This window comes from Phallusia mammillata, chromosome 1 (genome assembly GCF_965637545.1).
Source record: "Phallusia mammillata chromosome 1, kaPhaMamm4.hap1.1, whole genome shotgun sequence".
NCBI lineage: Eukaryota > Metazoa > Chordata > Ascidiacea > Phlebobranchia > Ascidiidae > Phallusia > Phallusia mammillata.
This window is the reverse complement of record NC_137252.1, coordinates 737,287-762,228: the sequence shown is the minus strand read 5'-3', so window position 1 is coordinate 762,228 and position 24,942 is coordinate 737,287. Positions and strand designations below refer to the sequence as shown.

The window sequence follows — 24,942 nt, the reverse complement described above, 5'->3', positions numbered from 1 at the left end:
ACTTATAGAGAAGAGTAGTCAAACAAGGTCCTGTTTTCTTAAACTGACAAATGCATTCATTAGCATTGACTCAAAAACAACAAAGCCGTGGATAAAGAACACATTGTGATAAGAAATTTTTTACAATCAGTGATACGATTGTGCAAACAGTAGTACGTATAACTGGCATCCTGCATTACTGTGTTTCCTTAATAGACGATCACGCCCGAGTGGTTTTGCAAGGAAGCGGTGGAAACGATTACATCAACGCCGCTTATATACCGGGTTACGATAACGAGAGGAAGTTCATCGCCACTCAGGGTCCGAAGAAGGAGACAATCAACGATTTCTGGTTGATGGTTTGGCAGGAAAACTCCAACATCATCATAATGCTCACTGGTTTGGTGGAAAACGGAAAGGTAAGTTTTGTTAATTACCAGCTTGGTGTAGTGTGTGGTGTGAACTTTACTGCAAATGCTTAGGTTTGATTTTGACGATTAAGTATTACGTTTATATCACTTGGCTCAGTGAACCTGCATTGTAAAACTTGTATTTTGTTTGCTTGTAAATTATATAAGTCACTAGTCTAGTTGCGTTTAACGTTATTCATCGTTCTTTTCCTGCAGGCAAAATGTGAACAATACTGGCCTGATGTTGAAACCGAAATCAACTTGTCCTCATATCTGAAAGTTAGAACGCAGTTAGAAATTGCCATCGGTGGAATCGTGCAACGACAGTTTGTTATATCTACGACAACAGTAAGTATCTCGTTTGTATCATGCAGTTTGGTTTTGAGTTTGTTTCCATTGCTGCGATATTATGATTCTAAGCATTGGTTGCTTGTATATGGCCTGATAAGCCTGATACAGTTGATTGTACATACACAGGAACAACGAACCATAACACAGCTCCAGTTTACAACTTGGCCCGATCATGGGATTCCAGTAACTACATCCAACATGATCCACCTACGTAACATGGTCGATGATTTGCAAAACACAAATGCTCCAATCATTGTGCACTGCAGGTAAAGACTTGACACACCTATTGTTAGTTTGATCGACCAATGGCCATATGTTTGGATGTAGTGCTGGAGTGGGGCGCACAGGCACTTACATAGCGATGGACACATTGTTTAATGAACTTGACAACAAAGGAACAGTTAATGTGCCGCAAATTGTTCTAAAAATGAGAGAGAATCGAAAAGGCATGATACAAAATGCGGTAAGTTTAAATTCAAATTTATTTTAATTTTGTATTGAAGGTCGCGTTTTACAGAATCAATACAAGTACGTCTACAAACTTCTAATGGAGCGTGAGAATTTGAAGAAAACAGACAAAGATGTGACTGAAATTCAATCTATGACTTCAAGTGAAATGTAAACAATTATATTATTAGCAAACTATAAGCAAGTGTTGGCTATCAGTTTGGCATGATAGCTAGAAAATATGCAAAGAAACTTTTGGGCTTTAATACTTGTACGAATGTGCTGACTGCATTTTATAGTACATCTGATATCTGCTTTTTTGTAACGGACAGTTGATTTCCCATTTGCGAAAGTTTTATTGTTTTTTAGCAACAAAATTCAGGAGAAGGAATTTAATGTATTGTCATCTTGGAGATTTGGCGAGGAATGGCAGGAAAATCACCCACAGCTGAGAACATGTAAATTAACGGACCATGCTTCGCTTTTTGTTGTTTGATATACAAATTAAATACAAACATATTGTTTTAAGACAAGAACACTTCGGTAAAAGTTTGGGACAATAGAAGTGAGATGATCCAGCAATTGGATGCTTCTTACATTCAGGTGACATATAAAATAACATCAAAGCTTCTTACAACGATTTTGGCGTATTTCCGAAAAATCAGAGCAATTTTAAAAACGCAATTTCTTTGAATATACAGGAACATGGCTCTTCAGAATTCTTCATCGCAGCAAGAAATCCTGCTCCAGGAGAAGAAGAAAACTTTTGGAAGATGATCGTGGAGAGAGGTGCTTCACTTGTCGTTGATCTGGACAACAGCATTCAAGTAAGTGTGTCAATTTTAATCCATTTTCTTTTTTCAGTAACCACGCCTTCATGCAATACATCTGTTATCAGATTCCAACCAATGCAGCTTTACAATACGAAGCTATTTCGGTTTCCGTATGCGATGTAAATGAAAGCAACCTGTACAAACTGGTTACCGTCGACCTCCGGTCTGCAACTAAGGCATTCGTAAGTTAATTAACTGTTAACTTTTAAATCACATTTCTTTTTAGGCCATCGTACAAAGTGAGTATGATTTATGTACGTTGTGCCATTGATGCAAATCCACGTGGCACTGGGCAGTATAAAAAAGTCACTAAGTAACAGTGCTGTTCAAAACGTAGCTTAACTTGTTTATAGGCTGCCCAGCAATTGCTGCTTGTGCAAGTCAAGGGATGGAGTGACGTGGAACGACCGCCCAAAGAAATTGATTTTATCAAAATTGTCGAGGAAATGCAACTAATAAGGGCAAAACAGAATTGCCAGTGTGTGTTGGTTGCTTGCAGGTAAACCTTGTGTCTGTACCGCACTGATTCGTGTCAGCCATAATTTTCAATAACCCTAAACACAAATCGTGTCTACACCTGAAGACCACCTTCGCTACATTTTCCAACACGACTTGTTCTTTATCGCAGTAACGGATCAACGAGAACTGGGACCTTCATCGCTCTGGTGAACATTCTCGAACGTTTAAAGGCTCTAAAGCGGGTGGATGTATTCCGAACTGTGAAAGACCTGAGAGATATGAGACCAAATATGGTCGACAACAAGGTAATGTTTTACGTAAGCTTCAGAAATAAAGATTGCGTCTTCAAGCAATGTTTATGTTTTTACAGGAACTCTACAAATACTGCTACTCGGTCGTCATGCATTATCTGTCTGATTTCGACACTTATTCAAACTTCAAGTGACATACACCAAAAAATACCTAGCATAACAAACGGGACAAAATTTATCCATTATACAAATTGTATTACGTAAGTTCGCACAAGAAGCGTCTTTGGTTATTGTTTTTATACGTACTTGTGCTTACTTGATCTGTCTGTTTGTTTGTTTGTTGTATACGTGCGCTCAATTTATTCGTTTGTTTGTGTGAAGCACATCTGAGTGAAAATGTCGCATGAAAAGCCGCTCACCACAGATACCAATCAAAAAATGTTTTCAATGCGTTTCTTTGCTTAAAAATTGTACAAATAACTTTCTCCTGACCCATTGCATTCACTTTCAAACAGAGAAAAACTTCCGCAAAACTGTTTCAATAGTTTCAATACCCTGATCAGTGCTGGCTTGCATATTATTTATTTTTTAATGAGGTATATAAACACCAAACCAAACCTCTCAATACCTTGTCATCATTTTGTAATGTTAACAGTCATTTTAATATTAGAATATCTTCATACGCACATCACGAAAATAAGCATTTCGGGTACAACGAAACTTTTCAAAATAAATCCCCGAAAATGGTTACGTGAAAAATAAACAAAATCAGCTGTATTGCAAAGAAACGCGCCTTTTTGTTGTTTGGTCCACCCCAATTGAATAAGTAATCTATTTTAGAATCGGTTTTGTGTTTATATATTTGGTGACGTGCTTAAGCCAAGTCTTTAAAAAAGGTTACGTGTCATAACGATTACGTTAATATGTTCAACTGCATTAGTCCTACGTTTACGACACGATCTATGGCATGCGAATATCAAGACACAAAAGTTTTGTTCAAAAATGGGACAGTAGATTCTGAATTTAAAGTTTTTTCAACACACTGATACCTTTACATTCATGGAATTCAAAATTGTTCCCCAGAGCATTTCGATATTAGTCCCCAAAAAATATACCCACGAGTGAAATCATAGATCGACAAAAATTAACGAAGCACGAAATCAAAGACATTCAGCAGAAATTACAGAAAAACAACGAAAAACGTTAATACAGGAAAATAGAAATGTTTCTGAATCGTAATTACGCAAAAATGTGATTTCTCTTGAACTTAAAGCAGTCTCTAATGGTTGTTTTTAAAAGAAGCTAGAAGTTTTTTGACAACCAACAATAAACGAAACACACACATGCCCTACGATAAAAAGTATTTTTCAAAATAGTTTACAGTGGACAATAAATGCGTATAAGTCACTTGAAGTTAGAATAAGTGTCAAAATCGGAAAGATATTGCATGACGACCGAGTAGCAGTATCTGTAGAGTTCCTGTAACAACAAACAGACATTATTTGAAGACTCACTAACTGGACAGTGTTTATTTCAGCCCCCAAAATATTCACCAGCACTCTCGTTGAGTTGAGTTTATTTGAGTTGAGTTTATTTCGCCGGGCAAATACGTAGCAGCACAAAAGCGCTACAATATTTACCAGGCCGGAAATAGCTGCGCAGCGTTCAGACGGTAAAATGCGCGATAAAATTGAATGTACAATTGGTGGAGGGATGGTAGACGCGCTGCAGCTACACCGTTATTATAAGCGTTATGTGAAGGGGACTCACATCATGTGAAGTTGGCGCATTTGGACAGCGAGACTGGGGGGAAACGTTGGTGGAACCAGTCAAGTTGGGACCTAGAAGCCAACCACCCTTGTTAGGGAAAGAGGGTGGGGTTCAAGAGGGAAAGAAATCACCCTAACAAACCATGTTGGATAGTTTCGTTATCAGTGCAACGCCCCATCAGGTCACTTACGCCCAATTTGATAATTACTGCTTTAATACTTTTTTTGTAATGATTAAAATTATAGCGGAACCACAAACAGGATTTGAAAAACATTACCTTGTTGTCGACCATATTCGGTCTCATATCTCTCAGGTCTTTCACAGTTCGAAATACATCCAGCCGTTTTTGGACCTTCAAACGTTCGAGAATGTTCACCAGAGCGATGAAGGTTCCAGTTCTTGTTGATCCATTGCTGTAAACACATCAATATTACAGAATCAGGTATTTTGCGTTCAGACCAGAAAAACGACTTTAGGCATTTGTTTTCCCCCAGATGATATTAAAGCAGTGGTTCTCAAACTCTGAATTTATCTCAGAAAAATGAGGTTTCAGTGCAGTTAACGTATATCTACGTCCAAATACTTTTTGCGAAGAGTGCGGATTGACGTAAATTTACCTCAAAAGTTTTTGATTAAAAACGCGGCTGTCCGTTAATGTACGTCGAGGCCAAACAGTACAAGCAGCAAGTGCGTGATGGGCGCGTGTCTGGGGCGACGTTTGGCGGGCAGTAACAAAGTCGACTTTTCTAGCAAATGCTTGAGGTATTTATAACGCATAATTGTTAGCTAAACTTTTAAGTGATTCTTGTGCATGAGTTGCAGCAGTAAATTTTGTGCATCAGTTTATATTGTGCGTAAGTTAAGACATTACTTTCACTGCAATTCGTTATTGATGCTGTTGAGACAATGCAATTGTGCGGAATAATTAAAACAATTAACAAAAGCCCGCACGTAATTTCCGGGTGCACTTAACTGTTTATTGATAAGTTTCCTCATTAACTTTTATTTGCTGGTGCGTCGCAAGTCCAGAAAAACTTTTCCAGAGGCGTCGCAACAAAAAAAGTTTGAGAACCACTGTATTAAAGGAATGGTTCGCACCCACTAGTTTAAATGGGTTTTAAATGAGTAGGAACTCGTAGTTATATGTCAAAACATGTTGATATTGTTTGAAATCAAACTTAATTGGGGTAGTTCAACAGGACTTGGTTTCTCAGCTCAGATTTGAGTTTAATTTCGTTTAAAAATTTGCCCGAAAAACAATTACTGTTGACAACAGTAAAGCGTAAGCTCCTAATGAGCTGCTGTCGCGGTTTTGAATCGCAAATTTCTTGAGTTTGGACTTTTCTTCCACTCGCTTTTTCGTATAAACGTCCGTATGAGACCGGCATAAATCGGCATTTCGCCTCTAATTAGTTGTTGTGCGTTTCCGCAAACAAATATTTAGACGTGGTATCCAAGTAAAACATTACCTGCATCCTACCAACACACACTTGCAATTCTGTTTAGACTTTTGTCGTTGCATTTCCTCGATAATTTTGATGAGATCCATTTCTTTCGGGGGTTGTTCCACGTCATTCCATCCCTTGACTTGCATAAGCATCACTTGCTGGGCAGCCTGACACAAAACAAGGGATTTATTCAACTTTGTGAAAACAACTATAGTTTTGTTGAAAACAAAGAAAGCTTTAGTGTGGTTTGACTTTGTCATTTCTTTAATTGCAAGATAAGGAATAATTCACCACGAAAAAGTGTAAGATATTTTTTTGCTGCCAAACGGTAAAGAATTGAAACGAAATTCCTGTTTGAAACTTAGGCCATTACAGTACACATGTTTCCATAATTGATATTGTTATACATAACCCAAACTCTCCTTGCCAACCTGCAATAACCTTTCCAAAATACTCTCCATACAAAAAACGTATTACAATCGGTGCTGTTCGGAAGTTATTAACTTACAAAGGCGTTGGTTGTTGACCAAACGTTAACAGTTATCAGATTGTGAACGTTGCTTTCATTCACATCACGTACAGAAACCGAAATGTCTTCATATTGTATGGCTGTATTGATTAGAATCTAAAAAAGATGTATGACATATAGTAAAGGCCTATTATAGAAAGATATAAACTGTCAAATTTACTTGAATGCTGTTGTCCAAATCAACGACAAGTGAAGCTCCTCGTTCAACGATCATCTTCCAGAAGTTTTCTTTTTCTCCTGGACCAGGATTTCTTGCTGCGACAAGGCAGTCTGAAGAGCCATGTTCCTGTAAAGAGAAACCTTTGCATTTGATTGACCACACTCCAAAATGCATTCGATTGATCCTCATTGGTTTTAGTGGAATGGTAATTAAATGCATTTAAAGCATTCTGACTCCAAAAAAATCACATCTCGAAAGTTATTACCTGGATATATGAAGCATCTAACTGCTGTATGCTTTTATTCTTATTGTTGTTGACTTTGACTGATGTGTTCTTGTCTAAAAACAAATATTGTGTGCGATAGCATAAAATATTAAATTTTTAGTGAATTATTTACATGTTCTGAGCTGTGGATGATTTTCCTGCCATTCTTCGCCAAATCTCCACGATGACAGCGTGTTGAATTGCTTGTCTTGCATTTTCTTACTAGAACAGAAACCTTTACTGTTTCATCTTATCAAATACTACTAAAACAATATGTGTACAATATGCCTAAACAATCGTATGTCACATTGGCTTATAAATAGCAAAGGATCAACCGGTTTGGTCAAGTGCTTAAATATCCTACTATCTAACATACTACTAATCTGTTTGGGTGCAAGTCGTTTTTAAACGATACAAGATAATACAACTACTAACAGGGTAACAGCCCTGTATCCAAACTAACAAAATAAAACGTTTGGCAGCTAATTAGTCACATTTCACTTGAAGTCATCGACTGGAGTTCGGTCACATCTTTATCTGTTTCCTCCAAACTCTCACGCTCCATAAGCAGTTTGTAGACGTACATGTATTGTTTCTGTAGAAAATATATATTATTGAACTGATTTAGGCGATACTGGAATTTGTTGCCAGCACATTCGCTAAACCAAAATGTTGTAATGAAACGGCAGACGAACAATCTTAATCAAATTTAGTCCAAATTATGGTCAAGTAAACACAAATGTTAGTAATGCTTAAGATTCATATTCAGGTTTACAATGCTTCCTCACCCGTGCATGCGCAAATGTTTCACGTTCATTGACGGCGAGAATTAACATGAGGCCCCATACTTACGTAACTGTTTTCAGTGTCAAGTTGTGTATTGAAGATAAAAATACACAGCAATAACATAACTATAGTCAAGTCGATTCATAACATCAGGCCAACTAAAGTCTAATGTAAGTAAAGCTTACCGTTCAAAGTTAGGTTTATTGAAACTATATGATTAATGTATCAAGTACAATTGGGTGATGATCAGCTTACCACATTTTGAATCATGTCTTTTCGATTCTCTCTCATTCTTAACACGGTTCGCGGCACATCAACTGTTCCTTTGTCGTCAAGTTCATGAAACAAAGAATCCATCGCTATGTAAGTTCCTGTGCGTCCCACTCCAGCACTGCATACAAACATATGCTTCATTCGAGTGATCAAATAAACATGTGGTTGATTAAGTCTTTACCTGCAGTGCACGATAATTGGAGCATTGGTGTTTTGCAAATTATCGACCATATTACGTAGGTGGATCATGTTGGATGTAGTTACTGGAATCCCATGATCGGGCCAAGTTGTAAACTGCAGCTGTGTTATGGTTCGTTGCTCCTGGGAAACATACCCGCATAACTTATAATAGCCTTTTTTATACGTCACCGCAACAGGGAATCCTTTCATTTTACTTCGATATTGCAAAGTGTTTATTTATTATTTTGCTCGGTATGGAAACATACCTAGAAAGTGGTTGATAAGGTTATGGGCAATCAATCGAACTTGAATCAAATTATATCTAGCATCAAACAGTTTATGTTATTTTAATTACATGAAGCGGTTTTAGTGAGAACTTAAAAGGTTATCCAATCTCGAGCTAGTGGATTTCAAAGACATTCTATTGATAGACACTTTGTATTTGCTGCAGCTCGTTTGCAGTCATTTCGTGCCTTTTTCTCTACGCCAAACCCTGATTGAAAGATCAGATTTCAGTTCAATTAATCAACAGGCAAGCCTCGTTGTATTCCAAGCTTTTGTGTTCAATGAACCAAACCGGTTTTGAAAACTTGTTAGACTGTTCGGAACAGATTTGATATTTTGTTCTTTGTACTTACCCTGTTTGTGAATAAAGCCAACTGTCGTTGAAGAATGCCACCGATGGTTATTTCACGTTGTGTTCGAACTGTAAGCACTGGCGACAATTCCCTTTCAGATTCAACGTCAGGCCAGTATTGTTCGCACTTTGACTGGTCGAAAAACAAGGTTCGCAACATTAGTGCAAACTGTACAATAATTTACGCTTGCTTGCTTTCGCGTATAATGGGTTAAACCAGGGGTGCACAACCTTTTCGCTAAGACGGCCGCATCGCAGATATTTTTTCAACGACCGCCAATTAACCTACCTGCTTGTTTTTGTTTTTAAATTGATTATGTGAAAATAGGGTTTGTCCTACATACATAAACCATCTAATGGCGTCCAAAAAGCCCGGATAATTTGAAACTTGATCCACAGATTGAGCTAAACAGTATGACAACCAGTCTGAGCTATATTTATGACGTTATAATCTATATTGCGACGCAAGAGGTGACTGTATACTAGCATTGTTTGCACACAATAGGCGTGTGTAAGTGTGATGCACAGGGTTACTGGGCTGGTAATATTCTTTACAGTTTTACAAAATCTATTTAAAGCAGTTTGAAAGTCAACATATTTAGCAAAGGAGTTTTATTTACGTCACAGCCACCAGAGCATATATTTTAATAAACATGTTCACGGCCGCACAAAATCGTCTATTCGGCCGCAGGTTGTGCACTCATGGGTTAAACATATGTTATGTGGCATGATATGGTCGTTGTAGTAACCAATCATGACATCTTATAAGTTACGTATTACTCGAAACCCAAGTATGGCTACGCATTATGCTGATAACAACTTGGTCATTAATCACACCACAGTGGATTACTCACTGAACACTTCCTTGATTTAACCACAGTGCCCTGGCGAATGAAGGTTTATTTTCATAAATGTTTATTAGTGAAAAAGGAAAGAAATAACCAACCTTTCCGTTTTCCCTCAAGCCAGTAAGCATTACGATGATGTTGGAGTTTTCCTGCCAAACCATCAACCAGAAATCGTTGATTGTCTCCTTCTTCGGACCCTGAGTGGCGATGAACTTCCTCTCGTTATCGTAACCCGGTATATAAGCGGCGTTGATGTAATCGTTTTCACCGCTTCCTTGCAAAACCACTCGAGCATGATCGTCTATTGAACAAACAAATCAAGAAGCTAATAGCTGATCAGGTTTTCACAAGATAAACTGATCTGTAATCTGTTTGTTAGTTTTTCGTCAAGAAGGCGCCTGGTTAATTTTTTTTAACAACGACATATAGTTGGTAGCATTACCAAAACAGATTTGCTGATTAGTGTTTTATGTCATTGCTTTTCTGCTTAGGTGACTTAAAAAATACCTTTTCGCGCAAGAATCTAAGGTATTTATACGTTTTCCACTTACAAGGGAAAATGTTCTTGTACCGGTTTCTCACAGCGTTTTGCGGCAACTGTGACACGTCCCTTGTTCTCTGGTTGTTTTTGCTTTGGTTTTCGACTTTCTGGAACAGCAAAATATCCAAATATGAAATAGTTTAAAACTCCGATTTTCCAGCATTATTCTGATGTGACATGTGATCATTTTCTCTGTTAAAGCTGATTCAAGTGACATTACAGTAAAAACAATTCCTCTGTAAATTATGTTCTTTCTGGTGCAATATGATAACGCCTGATTACATGAATTTTCCCCTCGATTTATCATTCTACTGATTGTGACGTTTCCTGGTTTCGATTGTGACGTATAGTCTGTGAATGAACCTTCCGGGTTTAGCTACGTGTATTCGATTAACAAATTTCAGACCAGTGACCAACCTTAAACTCGTCGGAGAAAAGAGATCCTGACTCCACGTTTTTCTTGTACAAGTCAAACAATTTGGTGGCTCTGCAGTTGGACGCCGCGGTTTCAGGAAATGGGTTTTCGTAGACTTGGTTTTGAACTTGAGGCGCTAACAATTCAAAAATGAACAAGTTTTCATCAAATTGTGCTAAAATTTGAAAATAGGTAAAGTAACACAAACAAAAACACTAAACAATGTGTCAGAGTTCATCCAACAAACATCTTTTCTTTGTACTGTTTGCTCGAAGAGTAAAATAGAATGAGAAACAAATATATGAAACAAGCATTTATAGCTTGGATAATTGCCAATCTACTTAGCACAGACAAATAGTAATCACCACAGGCAAAAGAGTAATGAATGCGGTACAATTACCAAATCACGTGACTACGGAATGCGTGTACGCGATTCACTTCCTTAAGGAAAATACACGGAACCATAAGACAAACCATACAAAAACCGGCAACGTCGAACTATATTAATTAACAAAAGTTTGCATCTTGTAAAGAGTAAAACGTTTATCACTTGTATATTATAGACGGTAGAATGCGCCAAACTTCCCAGTGTTGTCGAATGGTCTGAATACGGAACATGGAATTTCCTGTTTAATTTCGTGAAATAGACTTCCACCTGTTAGAAACAACAAGGATTTCGTTGTTACTGCATTTTGCCTAGCGAACTTTTTCTAACTAGCGCAAACTGATTAAATCGAAACGTAATATTCATTATGTTGAAAAATTCAAACTAAAAATGATGTATTGAAACTAATTCCTTTACCTTTGCATTTAAATTATGTTTGTTGATGAACTGATCCAATCCAGTCCAATTGACAACAACTGTTGAGGCGTTACATTCAAAAGTCGTGGTATTGGTGACAACTGTTAATGCATAACGAAAAAGTTAAGGTCCAAAAAATACACATAACATAGCTGCTAAAATCAACGTCAATGACGTTTGCTAAAGAATAACCATCAGCACAAAATCAAAAGCAACTTGGCCCAGGATTGTGTTTGGAAACAATAACACTTTCAAAACTAAATGTGTGAATAAGTGTTTTTTACTTGTTGTTTTACGGATTTTTTTTGTAATTTAATGTAGGTTAAACCCTATTTTATTTCTACTGATGTGAATGTCACAATATGTATGTCAGCAAATTTCAGGTATTGGGCAAGTTCTGTTCCTACTTACGCATTACAAAAGAACCAATTGTTATTTTACCTGCAGGAAAGCAGTTTGGAGGGGGATTACCCGGAGTTGTTACAGTCAGATTGGATGTGATGTTTGTGTTGATTGAACCAGTGACAATCACAATGACCTGGAATAAATAACAACAACACTTAGCTCACTTTTTTTATATGCAAGCTGTTGTATTTCTTTGTACTGTTTGCTCGAAGAGTAAAATAAAATATGAAACGAATAGATGAAACAAGCATTTATAGCTTGGATAATTGCCAATCTACTTAGCACAGAAAAATAGTAATCACCACAGGCAAAAGAGTGATGAATGCGGTACAATTACCAAATCACGTGACTATGGAATGCGTGTACGCGATTCACTTCCTTAAGGAAAATACACGAAGCGGAACCATAAGACAAACCATACAAAAACCGGCAACGTCGAACTATATTAATTAACAAAAGTTTGCATCTTGTAAAGAGTAAAACGTTTCTCACTTGTATATTATAGACGGTAGAATGCCCCAAACTTCCTAGTCTTGTCGAACGGTCTGAATACGGAACGTGGAATTTCTTGTTTAATTTCGTGAAATAGACTTCCACCTGTTAGAAACAACAAGGATTTCGTTGTTACTGCATTTTGCCCAGCGAACGTTTTCTAACTAGCGCAAACTGATTAAATCGAAACGTAACATTCATTATGTTAGGAAATTCAAACGAAAAATGATGTATTGAAACTAATTCCTTTACCTTTGCATTTAAATTGTGTTTGTTGATGAACTGATCCAATCCAGTCCAACTGACAACAACTGATGAGGCATTGCATTTAAAGGTCGTGGTATTGGTGACAACTGTTGATGCATAACGAAAAAGTTATGGTCCAAAAAAACACACATAACATAGCTGCTAAAATTTCTCTTAGTGAAACAACGTCAGTGACGTTTGCTAAAGAATAAACATCAGCACAAAATCAAAAGCACCTTGGCCCAGAATTGTGTTTGGAAACAATAACACTTTTGAAACTAAATGTGTGAAGAAGTGCTTTTTACTTGTTGTTTTATGTTTTTTTGTAACCTTACAATATATATGTCAGCAAATTTCAGTTATTGGGCAATTTCTGTTGCTCATTACACATTACACAAGAACGAATTGTTTTTTTACCTGCAGGAAAACAGTTTGGAGGGGGATTTCCCGGAGTTGTTACTGTCAGATTGGATGTGATGTTTGTGTTGATTGAACCAGTAACAATCACTGTGACCTGGAATAAATAACAGGACAAATTTGTCTTGTTTACAAAATATTGAAGCAAAAAAGGTGGGTTTGTTTAGAACAGTGCTTGGTGATACTTAATACGAACATTGAAAAACCTGCATCGTTATTAATTGGAGTTAACAATTGCCGGAAGAAAGCTATGCGTCACGGTATCATAATATGACGTACTGAAACTCTGAAAGGGTTTCGATAAACGTGTAGTTATCTAATTACAATTAAAACCTCAAACAAGTTAAGCGGATTCACCACTTACATTACTGCTTAGAATGTAATAAGATGGACTTGATAAAGCCATTAGTAAAAAAAATTAAGGTGAGCAAAAAGTCTTACACATGTCTCGTATTAGCATGAAACTCACTTACGTGTATAATATTGACTGTAGAAGGCGCTAAACTTCGCACAGTTGCCGATTTGTCTGAATACCGAACGCAGATTTTCTCCTTCAACGCAGGTGTGAAAACCTCAACCTGAGCACATTTAACTCAAGGAATGAAATTATTCTTTTACGAAGTTTTACCACTATATTGCAGAAGATAAAGGTTTGTAACGATGCAAAACATCGTAAAGGTATGAAATGTTTGTTGAGACTCCACAAAATTGATGTGTTAACAATTATTTCGTATTCAGCCGAACAATTATTTCGTATTCACGGAGTGAAATTTGTTTTCAAGTGTCGGGATAAATAATGTTTGGCACTGTAGATATAATTGTTACCAAATCCAAGATGAAAGTCACAAAGATTAAAAACCGAGGCCCGTTTTCACTTGACACTCCTGAATTCAAAATCGATGGTACAAACAAAAAAGAAAACTTTTCACTGTATATTGGAAACAAAGTTGTACTCACTGTTGATTTGTCCCCTTGAATAATAAACCAATAGCAATATTACAAAAATATTGCTTCCTGTCATATTGTTGGCTGTTCACGCTAATATTAAAATTAAAGCAGTTTGTACATTTTTGCTCGTTTTATTGTTTGATTTTTGTGCAAAAATTTCTTGCAAATAAAAATGGAATTGAATTCAGTAACACAAACGGTTATGAGTCGTCCAAATAGATAAATATTGCTAAAACTTATATGTATAACGCTGCTGGAAAATGCAGCCTAAACGTAGACAACTACTTAGAACAAAGTAACTGATACTGGTCCTATTGTTTCCTTGTTGCTTGATGGTTATTTGTCTACTGCAACTACGTCATGTCAAAATCAAAGCGCGAACCTAGGTGCTTCTGCAAACAGATTGTCTAACGCAGTGCTTCCCAACCTTTTCCAGCTCACGGCCCACTTTTTTAAGAAAAAAATTTTGGCGGACCACTGCTTTAACACATTGTACCTTGGCCTCAAATTTACTTCCTGCCTTTATGAAACCGTATTTGATGTATTCTGGGTCCAAATGAAGTTAACAAATAGAGTTCTGACATCAAGATTTTACAACTAATACAAGTACTGTTGTGACGCGACAATTGCAGTTTATTTACTGTTGTGACGCGACAATTGCGGTTAGGGTGTGTAATAAAATCTTTGTTTAACGTGAAACCTTAATGCAGCTTTTAAAGTGAGTAATTTGTTTGTTTGTTTTTGAGAATATAGTTAAACTTGAAAGTATGTTCACACGAACTGTATAACTTTTAAACTTCTATTTTGGTATGTTAAAAGTTTGACAAGTTTCGCGGCCCACGAGAAAGAACGTCGCGGCCCACCAGTGGGCCGCGGACCACTGGTTGGGAAGCGCTGGTCTAACGTATCTGTCTTTTCGATGCTGCAAGTCTGGTTGCATTGTCTTTCAAAATAAACTTCTTCCCTATACTGGCGGGATTGTTTACGTCGAACTTATGCATAAGAATGCGGAAGTTTTTTAACTTCGTTTACAATAATGGCTAAATATGGAAACAACACTACTCACAGCAGGTCACACAAATCATGTACTGACATGTTTTAGATTATTGTTTTGCTAAACTTTGCTCTGTGTTGCTTTTGATGCATTAAAAACATTAATATGTAATCACACTTCTACTTAGTGCGCCCTTTTACGCCTTTTGTGAATTGGTCGTGCAATAAATTTTGTGCTGTCAAGGTATTTACTCGTGTTTCACTGTAAGTAAGACACCTAATAACTAAGAGCTAAGAACACTGCAACAACACCATGTCTACTAACCTCTTTGTTTAAACATTACTTCCTTAGGCTGACTTTCCTCTTAGGCTGCAACTATACTGTGTACCGTCTTTCAGTGCGGCTACAACGAAACCTTATAGTTAAACAATAGGATTTAAGAAATGCAGCTGTTTGCTGCCACCAAACCTTAAAGCCATTATCAACCAACACGAGAAAATTAATCAATCAGCAAAGTGCACCACTAATGCAAAAGAAAACAAAAATTTCTAAAAAGGTACAAATTGCACCTGCAATTAGTAAACTTGGCGCGTATATGTGAACATGAGTAAAATAATACATAAGAACCAACCACAGAATTTTCGCAACCTAAAATAAACGTTTAAAATTTAACTGCTTGTTACTTTGGCTGTTCACATTTTTCATTTGAACAATTATAGCACTTTTTCAAAGGATAACTGACCTGGGATTGACTCCATGTGAAAATGCAAAGAAACTGAATTTCAAAACTTTTACAACATAAGGCGGGCTACTGTTGAGTGCAATAAAAGCTTATATTTAGGCAACACTCAAAATGGGGCAGGATTGTGTAGGCGGCTATGGACACAATTGATATTTGCCAAAATAATGTCTTAATGAGTGAAATACTAGCATACAGTTGTAGTAGGGCTTAGAAACTTCGTATGTTATGCTGCAAATAGTAAGCATGCAGACAAGCAGTGGCGGCTCGTGCCTGAAATTTCTGGGGGTGCTGCTCCATATTTTATAGCCTTTATTGAACATATTTAAGTTGACAATATATAGATCAGCCACATTTCTAGATTTCCAGCCATTGTTTTGTGTAGAAGAACAAGTACCGTATTTACTCGATTGTAAGCCGCGGCTAATATTGTTTTTTAGTTGTCGTTTGTGCGGCTTATATTTGAGGGCGGCTTACAATTTAATTTTATACCGAAATAATTGCTACACTCCAACGTTTTAAATTATTTGGAGTTCAAAACATGTATGCATGTACAGATTGTACGTCGATATACGGGCAATATATTAATATTTATACCATATAACAACAGAAATATGTATTAAGAAACAGCAGTATCAAAAATTCTAGCGTGAAGCTTACGACCGAGGGCGGCTTATAAACGAGAGCGGCTTATAATCGAGTAAATACGGTAATACAAATCCTAATTAGTAACTCCATTGTGACGTAATTTTCGTTACGCAATAATGTATACAAGTGTAAACAACAGACAGTATCATTGGGGAATTTCGTTTACTTGCTTGGCAACGGGTCAAACTCAATAACACGCGGTAACAATGTGGCATAAAAACACACCTGACACAGACTCGAAACAAAGCGGATGTAAATACGTTAAAACACAACAACAATGTCTCGAACAAAAAAGTAATGAGTAATAAATGAGTCGAAAAGTATTTCAGTTGGACAACATTTAAGAATAACTGGTTATAACAATGACCACTAACTAACACATTTGCTATTCAGTCATTAATATGGTCATGTTTCATTTAAATAATTTTAGTCACAGTCATTGTTTCAACATATTATATCTCATGACACTTCACAGATTATTGTCACACAAAAAACTAGCCATAAAGCTTTTTATTGGTATCATAACTGACAAATTTAACAACCACATTACATTTGTGTCAGAACTTGGTTATTTAAACACCTTTTCTTTAATTTTTTGTGTACAGACTATTGTCTTTCAGTTTGCTTATAATTCCTTTTTTCAAAGTGCAATACTACTCCAAGCTTTGAAATTTACAACACTCTCATTTAAATTTAACCCATATGATTAAACCTTCCTTTTTACAACCAAAATGTAACATAAAGTTATAGTTTGGGCAAAATAATTGATAGCTTCTTTCTTGATTTCCGAATGACAACTAAGAAACTATTTGTTTCTTTTTAGTGCTAGCACTGCAAATGCATGCAGCTCCGCAGCACCCTATAGCACGAGCCGCCTCTGCAGACAAGACACAGAAAAATGACAAAAGCTTGCTTGGCATTTGTTACCCTGTTGTTAGTTTATTATTCAAAGGAAAAACTGAGAGTAAGCCACAATTAACATCAACTTACTAAGTTTAATACGTTCTTGTTTGTTATGTTTATTTGTTTTTCCATGTTTTGTGAATAAACCCCCACATTACGCTGTGTCAAATTGAAAACGTGGTTGTAAAACAGACCAATGCGGATGCTCCAATCATCATACATTGGTAGTGGTTGATGTGTTAAATTTCGGTGTAAACTCTGTAATTGTATTAATGCAAGATATGTTGTACACAAAGATGTGTTCCTGGGTTGTGCCTAAGTTGAGAATTGTGACGCGTGCTGTTACGTGACAGACTCCCACAACACAAACCATCCGATAATAGCTTCTCTGACGCGCCAGGTTCATAAAACCAGGCACTGAATGTCGGTTGTGGTTTCTCCAATCCTTATATTTCTTTCCATTCCTTCCCCTTTCGCCGTTTGTTTTAAGTCATACAAATGACTGCCGGAAGGACAATGAGTGTAGGTCGCAACAAACAAAACATGTACAAAAGCAAACAAAACATAGAAAGCAAACAAACATGTACAAAACGATTTTTTTGCGGTTTCTACATCCCTTTATGCCCTGTACACATGCCTACTTTGACTAATTTAGCCTTTGGATCAATTGTTCAAGCAAAAATTCATTGCGGGAAATAGTGACGTCAAGTATTTTCCGCCTGCATATATGTAGTGTGGTTTTCGCCAACCTTAAAAACGTCTACACTTAAAGACCGAACAAAGTTAACGTAGCAGTCCAAACAACAGAACACACGACATTTCTTCACGCCACTAAGTCTCAAAAACCCTTCTTCTTCCGCTAAGTATCAAAGATCCGTAGAAATCGATATGTTTAATTTGACTAAATTCTTTTTTTCGCAGTTCTAATGTCAAAAATTGTCAGCATTTTTACTTGCAGATGTGTTGCTGATTGATTGTAACTACAGCAGTTTCCGGAAGTGTAATAAAACTTTACTAAAATCGCTCGCTTTTAAATTGTTTATGGTTGTAATTTGTCATGTATTATTGAGATCTGTTTGCGTGTTACATTCTTTGAGCCAAGCAGAAATTTATATTTGTCGCAAACTAACAGAAACAAACATGCTTACGCAGATGCACAATGCTTCTTCCATTTCCGTACACTTATATGGATTATGCTAAAGAACGACTTAAATACCATTCTCACATTAACCAGGGATTATTTTGGTCACTTATATGTCAGAGCCAAACATGCAAGTTATTAGGTAATTTGGGCTAGCACTTTTCACTTCACCTGCTTGTTTTATTTACCAGATGGCCACAACACAATGAAAGCAGTGAAGGTCAGTTTGTTGATATTATCTGATGATCTTGTGGATTCACCAGACTGCACTGCACAGGAGAGATGTTGGTTGGTTGGTGGAAATCTTGCAATGACTGATGACCCACAGAATAACACAACTCGAACTCAACTCATGACAGACAAATACACAACAGGTTGGTAAAAACCGTGCCAAGCTGTAGTTGAAACTGTCAAAACTGCTGCATTTTCATTAATAAATCTGTTTCAGTTTAGATGAACAAAAATTCGTTAGTGGGATCCGCCCTGAAGCGTCTATGCAGACCAGCGATCACGGCAAACTCATGTATAAATCACAGTACGCGAGGCCTATTAAAGGCGTTAAACCGAATCAGCCGGTCGGCAAGCATTCGCCACCACATGACAAGGCATACTGTAGGCTAGAAACATACAACCTGCGGTGGGATGCGAACCCACGACTGGAGTCTTTCCGGGGTTTGCGCTCTACCAACTCAGCTACGCAGGCTCAGTGGGGAGTCCGCCGAAAGTCGAATCACAAGCACCGTTGCGTGCCTCGTACGCTGCACATTTCAGCTTCGTAGTAGGGGATCACCAGATTGACCAGTATCAGTTAAGATGAACATAAACTCATTACTGGGAGCAGCCCTGAAGTGTCTATGCAGACCAGCGATCCCACCTAGATTGTTTTAGCCTACGCCTTTCCATGTGGTTGTGAATGCCTGACCGGCTGATTCGGTGTGGCGCCTTCAATGGGCCTGGCGTTGGTTGTTAAACAAACAAATTGTTAAACAAAATAAATTAGAAATCTGCAAAACTAAAGTTGTTCGTTTGTTTGTACTTTGTGCTAGCCCACAAGTAACTTCGCTTTGTGTAACTCTATGCTGGGATCGATTCAGGACAAAACTGCGTTTCAGGTTAGGCAAAGTTGAGATGGGTTCTGGAAAATGAAAGCAGCGATTTACAAAGAAATCACAACAAAAAACGCGGTCATCCCGTTTTCGACAAAAGTTCGCACAATAGCTATTTCGGACTTTTTTCACTTCTAAATTTCCAACTTTAGGTAGTTAATCGAAGGTAGGCAGGTTTAATTTGAACAAATTCGGAATCAGGCTTGTAGTTTTATATTTGGGCCCCAATTTAGATGCCGCTTATAATTTCAGATTTAGTCTTCCGAGCGGCTGAGAAAAAAAACGCATTTGCATGAAAACAAAAGTATTGTGTTGGAAAAAGGTTTTGTTGAATGGGAGTTTGGCAGATTGTCACCAACCACTTAATACGTTTCTTTCTAAGAATTTACTCAAAGCGTTTGTTTGTTGTTGAGTAAAAATGTCTGCCCCGCGACCGAATGCGGTCTTTATTGGTTAGCGACAACCCTAAATGCTCGCATTTGTTTCGATTCAGCTAACTCAAAGTGCCTTATGACGTAAATGTTGGTTGGTATGAGTGGCCTTGTCTCGTGGTGGCGTTGATTAACTGCACACAGCCAGCTGTAAAACTTAGAGGCGTGTAACAAGTATATCCATAAACCCGCGTTAAGTCTTTATCGAGGTTTTATATTGAACGATGCTGGAGTAAACGTGGAAATGAAACCTCTTGAAAAAATTGGGCAAATACTACCAAAACAAAAAGATACCACAACATCGTACAGGAGTTATTTGCCAGGTGCCTTGCCGTGTTTGCGATATGGTTGACCAAACCAAGCGGAATCTAAATTCACGCCTCAAAGAACACGAAGTGGCTGTCAGGAATATCGAAGCTAAAAAGTCTGCATTTTGCGAACAAGTTTTGGAATTTGATCACTGCATTAATTGGGAAGATGCCCAAATTTTGAAACAGGAACTCAATAGGTTGAAGAGGTTGGTCTTTGAAAGTTGATGTATGAACTCAAATGCGAAGGTCCAAAATCACATAGATGACAAAGGCCTAAACCCAGTTTTCTGCCGTTTATTGCGTCCAACTTCCCCACCAACAATTGGATATAATAGTTATCCGCATTTTTGTCTGTGTGCTCGCAAGATATTATTCATTACTCGCAGTCCTACCGTTCTGGTGAGAGAAATGTCAGCAAAAATATAAGTTTCTGAAAACAACTAGTATTATGCTTAACATTACACCAAATGAACGACAAATGTGTTAAAAACAACTAATTACCCCGAATGGTGTGTAGAGCTTGACGTCATAATTTTAAAAATAAACATTCCAGTACACACGTACATTAAGTTACGGATTTTAGAAGTTGTGTTTGCGCATTGTTACACATTCGCGCTCTGACCAACCTTTGTGCCAACGATGTATTGATTGCATAAGGTTGACGTCAGCCTTTGCGCAAACTCGCACGCTTTGATGGCCTAGTTAGTCGACGTCGATTCAAAAAAAGCAGTAAAGTTGGTGCAAAGAACAGTAAGAATGAAAAGGGAAATGTGGTTTTTGAATATACGACCACGATATGAACACAAACAAAGGCTATGCACAACTGACATTCAAACTATAGCCACATAGACCACTGGTGCGGATAGAAACAAATAATTAATATTTGCAACGTATGAAGTGTGAAGAATCTCTTTTACCATACATACGAAACCATAAAGTAATTTTGTCAAATTTGACCATTGCGTTTTGCCTTTTTACGTCTTGTATGTTTTATTTAGTTCATTTTACGTTTCTTTTAAGCACTTCAAAACAGTTTTTCAGTATTCGAACCAGAAACATAATTCCCATATTACCTTTATTTTTTTTTTTTTTTTTTTTTTTTATTACCTTTGAAAGCACTTCCAACATTTGCCCTTCTAAAGCTGTATTTTATGTTGTGAAGCTTATCATACAAGACTTTTAGGTCATTCAAGTGTTAAAAGATTGGTGGTGCAAAAAACAACAGAAAACAGTTTTATCATTTTAGCAAACATATATGACACATTTAGTTACAATACAACCAACTGCTGTTGTCAATTTTATCATGGAGATTGGTTCAGTTAGGCTAGCAGCAAAGAACCAGTCTAGAGTGGCTTGGGAAGTTATTGTTTTTCATGTGATCTGTGATTCGAGTCAAACAAAAACATTTGGTTTTGCATTTTACAATTGATCGCTGCCTCGCAACGGTGCAAAACCTAAAACGAAAAAAGCGCTCAGGACCACACTTTAAACGAGTAATCAAGTTTCGAGTATCCACGTATGCATCATAAGCAGGAGTGTTAAGTTACAAAAGCACTAAAGCAATAAATGATAAGCAACCTCTGCATGCTGGTGACAATAATATGCCGCATTGAAATATGCCACATTAACTACATTGAGCACATTGAGTATAAAAGGCTGAAAGCCATGCAGCACTAGTTCAACAAAAATCAGTAACGGCTGCTGTAAAAAATTATTACTCAGCAACAAATTGTTTGTACAAAGCCAACAAACTAAGTTGGAGCAGTCAATAAACAAGCAACGTCAATGGCCGAATCAGAAAACCACCTGCGTTTCTCTGCGGTGTTCAAAGTCAAAACATGTGTAAAATAGCTATAAGGCGAAAGATTTTTTCTCATTAGCATCATATTTAAATTCACATCATAGAAAATCAATTATGCAAGCTTTAGCAATGTCGAATTTTAATTCGCATAGCAAACTGCACTCATACCAGGAGTAACAAGCATAGTTTCTATTAAATAGCAAATATTTTAAGCAAGAGTTTGTAAAGTTATGAAGAAAAATGTATTGGAATATTCGAGCATTTTTGGTTGTTCTTGTTCACGTTTAAATGCTTGATTCGTATTTTGTAAAAGATAAAATAATGACTGTTTCACGTTGAATCGTTTTACATTTTACATTGTTTCTGTATCTAATTCATGCTACTTAATACGTGATGTTCGTAGACTTCCAACAAAGGAAAGTATTTTGTAAAAGGAAAGAAAAATCTGTCGTGTGCAGACTTGCTTTTACGATTGTTTATCTGATGCTAATGAATAACGAAACAAACGTTGGCCAAAACACAATACGAGCTTTTAGGTCGTAAAGTGAAACGAACCCGTTATTTTTAGCTTCAGTAAAGATTTATCACTCGCCATCATAATGTTTGCGGTAGGTCACACGCGATTAAACAAGTCGGTAAACAGACAACGTCAATGCGAACATCGGAAAATGCCAAATCACTTTCGTTTCTGTGGGTGCAACGGTACGTGGACAGCTTTAAAATCGAGTTTCATCTGTTCATTTGGATTTTTATTTTGTCAGAAGGATTTCGCATACAATGAGCGTCACTATGGTAGTAGACAATTGAAACTAGCCGGTTAATTTGCACCAGATATTTCTTATATCTGACGTTTTATTTTGACGCGAAACAGTTTAATGTAATTGGGCTGTTTTAAAGTTAGTAGTAATTTTCAGTTTAATTCGTGGTGTCATTTATTTCATTAGTCGTTTGTTGCATGAATAAAAAACCATTGGAAGCACAGAACTTTTTAACATGATAAACAGGACTGTGGCGTTTTTCGTGATGCTGCTTGCGCAATGGTCATCAGCTGCAAGTAAGAAGTAGAATACTGTAAACAATCACAGCAACGCTATGACATTCATTCATTTCTTTGTCAGATTGTAACAAAACCATGCAAGCAGTGGAGGACAGTGTGTTGATGTTATCTGACGATCTTGTGGATGCAAACAATGCACAGAAGAAATGTTCTTTGCTGGGTGGAAATCTTGCAATGACTGATGACCCACAGATCAACACAACTCTTAATCAACTCATGACTGACAAATACACGACAGGTTTGGGCAGATGAAAGTACCCCAACTGGTATTCTCCAAATCTGAAAAGAAACTTATTAAACAAAAAAGGTTTTAAAAATTAAATCATTATTGCATCAACGACCTTACTCATGGCTGCACATTTCATTTTGATACTCGTGATAAAAATTAGTAAACAAACATCGTTTCAGATTTGCAGAGAATTTATATTTTTTACAACACGTATTACAAATACTCATTTAATTCGATTGAAGAAGGTTGGAATAGTTCTGAAATACTCGGACATCTGTGGTATTTCGACTTGTATAAGAGGTAATAGATTTTGACATTAACACACCTGATCATAAAAACATGCAATTTGTTAAATAGCAATACTACAAACACCATGCAACAAATTTACTTCTGCAATTTTGGAAGTGGTCCTAATGATGAGAGGTGGATTGTAACTGTTGGAGAAGATTGTGAGATACACTGTAAGTAATAAGGCTTTCGACTTTTAAAATTTAGCTTTACATACACAAAACGCTCTGCTTTCTTTTTATTATTGATATCAGCTGGCTCGAACCATTGTTATATTGAAAAAAGGTTGGCACGCGAGGTCATTAACACATGGAAATAACAAGTCGTTTTCCACGCTTTATTGATTTTATTGATTCTGAACTGAGCAATATCCACACCAGCAGAAATAGGTTTGAGAATTCAACGTGGAGTAAATCCGATTGTACCATAGGATAGCGATATAGAATAAATGCTCGGCGCTAAACACTTGCTAGTATATCACACCACCAACGTTACGTTTTCAAGTACCTTTACCAACGCACAATAAAAAAGACTATTATGTCCACATAGCGGAATGTAACTGGGCAACCGCAAAAATGAATCTTGTACCTAAGGACCGTAACAAAGCGTTAGAACTATTACATGAATATAAGTGAACAGAGGGCTAATAAGCACTTGTGTGGTTACCAAAAAAATAACAAAAGCAGGAGAACAAACAGCGTTGTGAAGTGGTCATGGTGTCAAGCATCGAATAAAAGTTCGGCAGTCGAAAATTCCATGAAACAACCGGTTTTTAAACATTTATTTTTCAGGAGTTTGCTATCTACATCACACTAACCTACACGTTTTTTTTTCATATATATTCCTATTTTAGTCAAAACAAAACCTTGTATAAGGCTATCTATTCGTTTGTAGCATGGATATTTCAGTATTCCTTGTTTTCCGATGTTAACATTAACAAGCGCCAAAAAGATATATTCAATTATGAACGGAAACCACGTGCAAACAAGTTGAGGAGTGTTAACGAAACGTATGAAACCTATACAACTTATAATGGATCGTTCCTGGCACCAGGTGAGCGTTTGGTTTCAAAAACTTGCAACCATAAAAATCTGTCGCTCGTGTCATAAAAATTCATCGCATAAATGGTTTCAGACATTAACGTTCTAATCGGAGCTCGTTACAACACGTCGTCAAATGGTTGGTTTTGGAGCGACGGATCTCCAGCAAACTTTTCCGTTTCCAACGTTACAACTTGCCAGCAGGGAGCGTTGCATTATGGGATCGGATGGGAGCAGTCAAGCCTGCAATGCAGTGGTGAACCGGCGTACTACGCTTGCCAAGTAAAATGTAAGTATTTAATTGATTCGAAATTGAGAGCAAACTTCAAACAATCTGTTTAAGTTGATTTGCTTTATTTGAA

General features: G+C 37.1%; 3 protein-coding genes across 3 annotated transcripts; 1 reads left to right on the top strand and 2 right to left on the bottom strand.

Annotated features, from left to right (window-relative positions):
* The first annotated feature begins 201 nt into the window (after positions 1-201).
* LOC145219291 (receptor-type tyrosine-protein phosphatase epsilon-like) lies at positions 202-3,444 on the top strand. The gene is made up of 12 exons (XM_080086675.1): positions 202-398; positions 606-737; positions 867-1,006; positions 1,068-1,203; positions 1,258-1,358; positions 1,557-1,645; positions 1,717-1,790; positions 1,889-2,014; positions 2,086-2,202; positions 2,374-2,519; positions 2,649-2,784; positions 2,850-3,444. Exons 1-12 carry the CDS (start codon positions 336-338, stop codon positions 2,922-2,924), a joined length of 1,335 nt encoding a protein of 444 aa, XP_079942801.1. The 5' UTR covers positions 202-335; the 3' UTR covers positions 2,925-3,444.
* A 583-nt stretch (positions 3,445-4,027) lies between these two features.
* On the bottom strand, positions 4,028-9,846 carry LOC145219281 (receptor-type tyrosine-protein phosphatase alpha-like). Its single transcript, XM_080086667.1, has 12 exons — positions 9,725-9,846; positions 8,780-8,911; positions 8,143-8,282; positions 7,944-8,079; positions 7,397-7,497; positions 7,036-7,124; positions 6,903-6,976; positions 6,638-6,763; positions 6,457-6,573; positions 5,970-6,115; positions 4,778-4,913; positions 4,028-4,209 (listed from the first exon to the last, which is right to left on the bottom strand). Exons 1-12 carry the CDS (start codon positions 9,785-9,787, stop codon positions 4,135-4,137), a joined length of 1,335 nt encoding a protein of 444 aa, XP_079942793.1. The 5' UTR covers positions 9,788-9,846; the 3' UTR covers positions 4,028-4,134.
* A 2,314-nt stretch (positions 9,847-12,160) lies between these two features.
* LOC145204265 (uncharacterized) lies at positions 12,161-18,348 on the bottom strand. Its single transcript, XM_080076753.1, has 6 exons — positions 18,325-18,348; positions 13,418-13,522; positions 12,945-13,041; positions 12,534-12,634; positions 12,282-12,386; positions 12,161-12,229 (listed from the first exon to the last, which is right to left on the bottom strand). The coding sequence occupies exons 1-6, from the start codon at positions 18,346-18,348 to the stop codon at positions 12,161-12,163; spliced, it is 501 nt and encodes a 166-aa protein (XP_079932879.1).
* Positions 18,349-24,942: the final 6,594 nt, after the last annotated feature.